The sequence below is a fragment of the Drosophila willistoni genome, unplaced genomic scaffold (genome assembly GCF_018902025.1).
Source record: "Drosophila willistoni isolate 14030-0811.24 unplaced genomic scaffold, UCI_dwil_1.1 Seg611, whole genome shotgun sequence".
Taxonomy (NCBI): Eukaryota; Metazoa; Arthropoda; class Insecta; order Diptera; family Drosophilidae; genus Drosophila; species Drosophila willistoni.
This window is the reverse complement of record NW_025814531.1, coordinates 1-10,371: the sequence shown is the minus strand read 5'-3', so window position 1 is coordinate 10,371 and position 10,371 is coordinate 1. Positions and strand designations below refer to the sequence as shown.

Genomic DNA, 10,371 nt, shown 5'->3' with positions numbered 1-10,371 from the left:
CAGATGTCCGTGTAAGAATGGCGCAGTTACGTGCATCACAATTACAAGAGGTACGAGATGAGCGAAACCAACAAAGACCAACAGCCAACAGACGTAGAGGGATTGACCAACATCAACAAGTACTTCGAGCATTTACATCACATTCATTTCTTCGACTAGCATTTCAGTATGAGCTTGATGTTGAATATTACGCTGGAGTTTTATATTTTTCTGCCGTTCAAATTTCGTGTCTTCGCTTTTATCCAGGTGAATGGTTGCTGCCCTGGCTAAATTGAGATGTTATGACGTGTATCCCAACCTGAACAGCATAGTTTTCAATGATTTTTTTTGACATGTGTTTGGAAAACTTAATTATTTCTGTTTTTTAAATTTTTACTCTCTGTATGTTTTTATGATCATTATAATAAAATACTTTTATATTTCTATCTATATTATTATTGTTTTGTATTATTATATTATGTTCATCAAAGCATAAATTAGTTCAGCTAAAAGGTAACACGAAATTCTTTTACTGTTAGGCGTTACGAAGTTCGCCGGGTTTGCTAGTATCTATATAATTTACAATAAAAGTGAATGTATGGAAGTAATTTTAACTCAGCTTCTTTCTTTAGTCCCTAAAATAATGAAATTTTTGAAAAAGCTTTTTTAAGTGATATAAACAAAATTGTGAGGGGTTTTACTTAGATTCATTCAACACTCTGTAAATAAGAGCTGTCAGCATATTTCTCTTTTTATTTATCAGTTGTGGCAGACAGAACCGCAATCCGTTGCCATTTTCAATAGAGGGAAATTGTGGCAGGTTGTTTACTATACAACAAAAAATAGAAAAACAAAGGAGTGCATATGTAGTAACTGCCACGAAATCGATACGACATCAACATCAACAACCTAATGCTGTCTGCCAAAAGGTGCTTCAAAATTCGATAATCTCTTTGGCAGCAGCAGCGTCTTTAAGTTGTCGTTGCTTTTAATAGGCATTAGTTTCCATCAAATAAACTCAAATTATATATACATATATGCAGTTATACCAAATGGTATACAAAGGAAACAATTGCACTCACTTTTGCAATTGTCAAGTGGACCATCATCTAAATTTCCAATATAAAAATCAATTAGAAGCTGTGGTGCATATTTTTTCATATCAGGTTGGGTCACAACTTCCTCGATTTCACCAAATTGAACAAGAAATACCAATTGTCGATTACGTGGAAAACCACATATAATCCTATCCGCCTTAAGGTTGCGAGTAAATCCATTTTTTTCGACTATTGGACCAAATACGTTAAAATTCTTTTCTACAAAACATAATTATATTGGATTATTTTGTGTACAACAAATTTATTTCAAGATTAAGAAACATTTACCCCAAGCACTGCGAGCCGTTGAAGAAATCTGAAAAAACAATTTAAAGAATTTGAAGTCTTTTAATTGGACAATTTAGTTACATACATTTTTTTCTTGTGATGTCAAGTTTGGAGTTGATTCAGACGTTTGTGGTGGTTAGGGAACTAAATCTGCTAAAATAAATAAAGGAATAAATACATTTATTTAAGACACCTCAAGGTAAGTTTTACTTACCGGCAGCTTTTCCATTCTGAAGTGTCCCAGTTGGACGTCTTTGCTGTAAGAAGTTAATGTATGAATTTTAAATGTGGCTAAATACTTACATACATATTTTACATTACCTTGGGTTGAACTGTAATAAAAAAAAAAAGAAATCGCAAAACATGTGTTAAATTGCTGAGCGACGCCACGCTGTCTGCCACGCCAGACAAATACATTCACATACATACATACATATGTATACATACATATACTGTATACACATATGTATTCACTTAAATGTTAAAAAAGTTTATTAAATAAAGGACATACCACCTGTTTTATTCAATTAGGAAATATATACAAATTAGTTATTAGATACTGTAAATTTATAATAACAAAAATTAAGAAGAGAAGAAGATTATAAAATTGTTCTAATAGTTTGCTTAAATATCAGATTTTGGGTTTAGGTCACATATATACATTTATTTGTTTTTTCTTTAATATTAAGCGATAATTCGGGTATATCAACTTTAATGAGCTGAAACGATCCAACATAAAAATAATACGATTCTTGAGGTTATTCTTCAAGGCTCCAAGTAAATAGTGAAAGGTGAGTGGAAATTGCCAACTACTAAAAAGGTAAGCACATACGTACATACATATAATCAAAATGAAAATTATAGAAGGAATTTTTTAAGGTTGGGGAAAAAAGTGTTTGGAAAATGACAATATTAGCAATACGACTAAAAACATTTGAAAAGTTACTAACTATATTTCAAGAAGCAAATATCTGAATTACAGCCAATTTGATCAAAAGCATTTGAAAAATGAGAGAAAGGAGATATTTTTACTCCCTTTAAACAAATTATAAAAACCAAAAAAATAAAAAACCAAAATAACATATTTCATTTTAGTAGTTGGCTGTCATAATTTTGTCGTGTCAGCTTCTTACGCTGATCAGGAATATATATAATATACAAAACATCTGAGCAATTTTATAATATTCTTTACGAAAGTGAAACTCAACAAATAAATAAATGGCTGATAAAGCAAACTCATTCATTAGTTTGTATATAAATCAGTAATACTCAGAATATAGGCCGATTAATTATATTTTCTATTACATACATGTGTATCCCTTCAGTACCGGTCGCCGGGGAATCGCCGGGGATTCCCCGGGGACAAACTGGCGACACTCCCAGTCCCGTGCACAAGACCATTGAGCGACATTTGTCCCTCCAGTCGCCGGCGACCAGAGCGACTAATATTTTGATTTGTGTTGCGTTTATGTATGTAGACAGAGGGAATAAATTTGTATTAGTGGCATGTTTTAATGGCTTCAAATATATATACATATAATTCATATAAATTATATTTGGTATTTAAATTTAACTGAATTAAGCAGAGGAATGAAACAGTTGTGTCTCTTCCCCCTCAGTAACCGCACTCTCGTAATAATTTCGCTTACATTGTGTTGCGTATTTGTGTTACTCTCTCCCTTTGTGTGTGTGTGTGTGTGTGTTTGCTTGGGTGTTTCGTATGTTTAATTACAACTGATGCTGATTGGGCATGCAGATCATGCTGACAACGTGTGCGAAAACTAATTATTATGTTTATCAACTTTGAAATTGTCACACCTGCTTGTACGTGATTGTAGTTTATGTTGTGCGCCCCAAAAAAAAATGTCTTACACAAAGTTTTAGATAGGCTTTAGTTAGTTAAACACACAGAAAAACTAACTAACTAACTTCGCTACGTGGACACATCACATTCACTTATTGTTACCAAACTTAATGTAATCATTGTATAACAATCAATCAGGTTTCATTTTCATTTATTCACTTTCATTATAATACTAATCAGATCCATGGGTGATTTTGAACACTTTTTGGCATAGGCTGCATTACAATCACCACCACGTTTGCCATAATGTTCAGACTCTTGATATTCACCATCCATTCGATGCGTTAGTTTGTCATTCGAACTCGATGGAGTTAATGTAATGTGTAGAATCTCGCCAAGTAAACCGCTTTCATTGCTCAAGGGAACAGCTGCATGTTCACAAATCACTCGTAGCAAACAACTCCGTCCGGGTAGTCCCATATTGTCCAATATCATCTCAATGCCACGATAAATAATCCAACGATATATGGCACCATAGTCAAACTGCTCATTTCCATTTGTCTCCTTCTCTCTGACCGATACGGTCATCGGTTTGAGATAGACGCGCGTGATCTCTGTTGAATTGGTGGGCAGAAAGTATTCTGCTTTCAACACATAGCCAGATGTAACTGATTCGAAATGTAAACCAATAACAGGTATACCGATACCGCCAATAAATTGTACACGTGTCGGTGTGGTGGGCGGAAAGATAAGCGATCTACTAAAGCGTTTCAGGTGACTATTGCTACTGTAACTGCTGGAAGCCGTAGCAGAAGACAGTAGAAACCATAGCAAAAGAGCTAAGCCAGCAAATGTTCGATCCATTTGGTTGAAAAACTAAACAAGAACTGGGGGCTTAAGAATTTTCACACCTCCAATGAAGCTCAATTCCCTCTAAACAGAAGTCAACTCACTTTCTTTCTTCAAACTTGCGGCTTCTCGTTTTGTTTACTTTCATTTAAAATTTAGTTGAATTAGCACTCATGTGAGAAGTGCCCTGATCTAGTTAAAAATTAGTCGTTAACTATAGACCATAAAAACATTTAAATACATGTGACAAAAGAAGAATTGAAGAATGAATAAAGAACCTTTTTTCGAAGAGAGAATAGCAAGGTAAAGGGAACTCTAATAGACTTTATAGGAATGAAGTATGAGGCTTTACTTTTAAATTCTGTATACCAAAAGTAACGATTACTAAATAAACAACGTAAATTTCCATTAAAAAGCTAATGTCTTCACATTCTTGGCACATTAAATGTAGATATTAAATTACGAAAGACAGTTTTGGTTTACTTTTTTCCTCATTCATCTGATATCTTTTATTTGATTCTCTTTTGTAATCATCTTTGCTCAAATAACTTGCTTAAGTTACCAGTTCCTATTCTCTTATTCAATAAATAGCTAGAGTCATGCCGCATCATTCCACCTACCCGAACAGAAGCTGAGGAGTAAAATTTAACTCTAGATTCACTTGGATGTCAGCCATTTTATATGTGCACTTTTCTATTTGGCCTCATCCCTTCATCTCCTTTCATTTCGTTTTTTTTCTGTTCATTTTCATTTTCATTTTTGCTGCTTGTTCTCTAATCTTCTACTCATAGTCCTGTTCATGCCCATGCCCAGGCTCATCCTGCATTTCCTTTGGCTCTGCTCTGATATTGCTGTTGTTGCCACGGATGCTGCTGCTGCTGCTGCTGGTGCAACAGCAATTCACTTAACTTACTCAAGTCGTTGATGGCATAACTTCCGCTACTGCTTTTTTTTCTAGTCGCTTTCCATCTCCCGCTGCCACCCGCTGAGACCGAGCCATGTGAGACTGAGATGTGAGCTTAGTGTCTTAATGCCAATCCTTGCACACATAGATTTTATACAATTTCTGCTGAACTCCTTTGGTTCCTATGTAGTTGTACGTTTTATTTACCAGTCGCCTCTGACTGAGACATTGTAAATCACCTAGTTTTCCTTTGAATGTGAAATAATGTTTACTGTTTGGCAGCATGATAACAGATTTATTCTCATTATTTTATTCTTTGACAAATGAAAGCTTACTTAAAATAATTTATTTACCTTCGTTTTTATATTAATTAAATGAATGAAAGACACTTTTGCTTTTTTTAATTTAAAAAATAAATAAAACGTACAAGGCGAAATTGGGGAAAACTTCTTGAACAATGCACCACACGACGACGCAACCCACATCAAACAACAATTGAAGCTTTCACTTGCAACACGCTTATGGAACTTGCCGCAACGAGTGCTTGCAACTTGAGGACAAAGATTTTATGGGACTCGTTAAAAGCCCCAAAGTTCATGCTGAGTGCAAAAGTGGGAAAAAAAGAAACCCTCAGCTCAATTCACAGCGGGAGCTTGCAGGACTTTCTCGATAAAGATATGAGACAGAATATGTAAATTTTTTGGAACGTTGGTTAACTTATCAAATCAATTAAAGTTGACAAACATTTGGCTAACACACGAGTCTGTCCTGTCTCTAGGTCCTATCTCTGTCACATCATGGACTAATTAACCACAAAGCATTTTTAAGTGTTCAAAACGTTTAAGCCACTTGGCATACGTGTCGTATGCTTAATAACTATAGCAGAGAGCAGCACTGTCGTGGATGTGGGTGCAACAACTTGACCTCATAGAAATTAGCCTCGTTAGCGAACTCAAGAAGCGTAAATCCTATTGGGTAAAGCAACTCAACTGTTGTATGTTGTATGCCAAATGAGCATATGCCCACAGTATTGTAGAGTATACAATATAACAAGTGGTCATATGCTCAACATTAAAGTAAGAGTAACATACCAACACTTTGTTGCTATGTTTATGCAACCATTCATAATAATAATATGATCCGACAACAATAACTAATAATTGTGCAAATTGTGAAATGTATTTTCAATTGATTGCGAACCACTGTGCGCGCTATGAACAAAATGAAACAAAACAAAAAGAAAAATTAATCTAGATACTGGAATTCATGTGATTTTTCTACTATCAACTCTTGGGTGCTGCTCCAAGGTGCACTCCCATAACACACATACGTTTCTCCAATTATTTACAAAAAAAAAAATTAATTGGAATTTAAAAACAATAATGAAAAAAAAATAATATGAAACATTAATATGAAACCAATTAAATCAACAACAAGATACTGATGTCCACGGAACCTTCCTTCAAGACCGCTGTTCCTAACGAACAAAGGGATTTGCCGACGTTGCAAGAGGCTTTGCAGGCAAATCCAATCGATGGACCACGGCCACTAACAATAGAGGAGTACAGGGCCCGGCAGCAGAAGAGAATCCCCAAGAAGACGAAACGAGGCGGTGAGGTGAGACGCCTGCTCACCCAGAAAAGACTGCAGCAGGATTTGCTAAAGGCCACCAACGAAGAAGACCGACAACGCTGCATAGAGCGTATTGAGGACATCAAAATTGAACTGCGCCAAAGAGCGCAGAAACGCAAGCGGGCCGCAGTAATGCGCAAGCCCTAACTTGCCATAGATTTAAACTCTAATAAGCAAACTGAGGCACGAAAGTGCAGGTTGCGCCTACTAACCACTGTTAGGCTTTCTACTAAAAACACACGATTGGACAATTAATTGTTTAAATAAAAAATGTCAGCCAATCGTGTGTAACTAACACAACAATAACTTTTCCATGTCTCTGGCGCTGAGAATAAAACTCAGCAGCGTTAGAGAAATAGTTTCAAGAAAAATAATTAAAAAAAAAAAAAAAACTTTAAATGAAAAATAAAAAAAAAAAAAAAAATTTTTATATATATATATATTCTTGAGTTAGTATTTTTTTTTTCTTTTTTTTTCTATATGCACCCTAATGCGATTCCAAAAGACAGTAACATAGAAAAAGTTGACAATATGTTAGATCATGAATCTAAAGTAGCGGATTCAACCACGAATGTCATAAATAATGTCGAAACTGTCTCGGTTGATTTGAAAATCATTACCTTAATGCTTGTAATAATTGTTATTCTTTTATTAACAAACGTTTTAACAAAACTATATAAGATGCACAATAAGTGCCTTAAGAAAAAATATTCCAGTAGGGCAGATAACCTAGATGTTGTTTAAGACGATAGACATAGTAGAAAAGTGTATAATAGAGAACCCAACTTTAGAATCAATTCTTTGATAATATTGAGTAAATATTACGAATTTATAAAAATTGGTGATTTCGAAGACGAAAATATAGATACTTTTAATTGTACAGCAAGCCCATTAATAATATGTAACAACAAAATAGAAAAGGGCATAGTAATGAGTACATTACCATGTGTAATGGTAAAAACAGTAGAAGAAAACCATGACATACTTGGTTCTACAACAATAATTTTGGTACGATTGCACCGCTGAATGTTGTAGACAAAATATGGAGTGGAGTACGATAGCACGAAAGATTAATGATCATAAAGATAAATTTGAAAAATCTTTTAAATGTATTAACTCAGATAAAGTCATAAGACCGGAAACTTTGACAAACCATGCTCAAATACTGATAACACAGTATAATAACATATTTATCAATAGTAAACAAAGTTAATGAGAAATTAGCAAAAGAGCATAGGCATCAGTGTGAAAAACTGATAAAATCATTGAAAATAAGATTGAACAATATTAGTACTAGACGAAATATTGTAATAGTAATTCCAGAAGATCAAAGTCAGCCAGCTGAATTTGACGAAAGCCAATTAGCAGATTTGGACGAGTCCAAACCAATTATTGATACTGAAAGTGATATCGATAGTGACATCGAAACACTTGAAGAAAGTACAATGGCTAACCAAGTGGAATTAGACAGGCAATATGTTAGACAGGTTTCCACTTCAGTTCCTGAATTTGATGGTAAAAAGTTATTATTAAACAGATTCCTAACTGCATTACGCATTGTGGAAAGAACTAAGGGAGACCAAGAGGATATAGCAGTTGAGGTTATAAAATCAAAAATAACCGGCACAATCCTCTATAAAGTAGAAAATGAAACCACTATTGCAGGGATAATAAATAAGCTCAAAGAAAATGTAAAAGGAGAATCTCCTGACGTTTTAAAGGCGAAACTAATGAACATAAAACAAAAAGGCAAAATGCTTCCCAGTATGCAACCGAAATGGATAATTTGCGGAAGCAACTGGAGGCAGCCTTTATTGATAACGGATTAGACCCAATCAATGCGGAAAAATTCTCTACAAGCGAGTCTGTTTCTGCAATGATTAAAAATTGCGAGCACGAAAAACTCAAAGTAATATTAGAAGCTGGAAACTTTGTAACTTTCAATGATGTAATGGGTAAATATATCCATTGCAGCACGGAAATGACTGGAAGTGCAAATACAGTATTATTTCAACGAGGCCGCAATAATAGAGGAGGTAGTAACCATTACCAAAGAGGTAGAGGCAATGGCCGCGGAACCTACAACTCCAACTATAACAATTACAATAACAGAAACAACAATAGAGGTGGTCGAGGTAATGGCCGAGGTAGAAATAATTACTACCGAGGTAACAGCCAAAACAGATACAATAGCAATACCGAAAACAATTATGTCCGAGTAGCCCAAGATGCTTCGGGAAACTCGCAGACACCTCCAGATACTCGAAATTAAAAAGTAAAATATATACTGTAAACTTAAGTCTCAATAATTTTGTATCATTTACAAATGTTCAGACAAATAAAATCATTACATTCCTAATTGATACAGGTGCAGATATTTCAATTATAAAAGAAAATTCCGATGTCTTTCATGACATACAATTCAATAAAATCATAGACATTCGAGGCATAGGTGAAGGAGTAATTAACTCCAAAGGACTAGCCTCAATTGAATTACAAACAGGGAAATACATTATTCCATATAAATTTCATTTACTACATTCAGATTTTGCAATCCCTTGCGATGGAATAATAGGACTAGATTTTATAAAGACTTTTAATTGCCAATTAGATTATAATACTTCAGAGGATTGGTTTATAATCAGACCTTCAAACCTAACGTATCCCATTAATGTACCGATAACATTTAGTTCTGGTAATAATTCAACACTTCTGCCAGCGAGATCCCAAGTGATACGCAAAATAGATTTGTCTTCAGAAGAAGAAAGCATTTTCATCCCAAATCAAGAAATCAAGCATGGTGTTTATATTGCAAACACTATTGCCCAAACCAAAAATACTTTTGTCCGATTTTTAAATACGACAGATAAATGCCAACTAGTAGGCATTAATAAAATAAAAATTCGAACCGCTCTCAAAATACGATGTGGTTCAAACTTCAAATAACAATAGAACAGAGTCTGTTATTAGTAAACTAAAGAAAAATTTTCCAATCATGTTCAAAAAGCAACTTATGGAAATATGCACCGAGTATAGTGATGTGTTCGGACTTTAAACCGAACCAATCACAACCAACAACTTTTATAAACAAAAATTGAGACTTAAGGACGAAGAGCCAGTATATGTAAAAAACTATCGATGCCCGCATAGCCAAACCGAAGAAATTAAAAAACAAGTAGAAAAGTTAATTGAACAAAATATTGTTGAACCATCGATTTCACCTTACAATAGCCCACTCTTATTGGTCCCAAAGAAATCTCTTCCGGACTCTAAAGTAAAAAAATGGCGATTAGTAATTGACTATCGCCAAATAAACAAAAAACTGCTATCAGATAAATTTCCACTCCCCAGAATTGACGATATTCTTGATCAACTGGTAAGAGCTAAATATTTTTCATGCCTTGACTTAATGTCAGGTTTCCACCAAATTGAACTTGAGGAAAGCTCAAGGAACATAACGTCTTTTTCAACAAACAATGGTTCATATCGCTTCACGAGATTACCATTTGGTTTAAAAATAGCACCTAATTCATTCAGAGAATGATGACAATAGCATTCTCGGTTTAGAGCCTTCACAAGCATTCCTTTATATGGATGATTTGATCGTTATTGGTTGTTCTGAACAACACGTGCTTAAAAACCTAACAGACGTTTTTACACTTTGTAGAAAACCCAAATTGAAATTACATCCAGAAAATGTTCATTTTTCATGCATGAGGTGACATTTTTAGGTCACAGATGCACCGACAAAGGAATCTTACCAGATGTTACAAATTCGATGTTATTAATAACTATCCAGTCCCTACGGACGCAGACAG

The 10,371-nt window shown here is 34.5% G+C and overlaps 1 protein-coding gene across 1 annotated transcript; it reads right to left on the bottom strand.

The window, feature by feature from the left end:
* Positions 1–3,375: 3,375 nt before the first annotated feature.
* On the bottom strand, positions 3,376–4,693 carry LOC26529464. Its single transcript, XM_015179427.2, has 2 exons — positions 4,638–4,693; positions 3,376–3,964 (listed from the first exon to the last, which is right to left on the bottom strand). The coding sequence occupies exons 1-2, from the start codon at positions 4,691–4,693 to the stop codon at positions 3,376–3,378; spliced, it is 645 nt and encodes a 214-aa protein (XP_015034913.1).
* Positions 4,694–10,371: the final 5,678 nt, after the last annotated feature.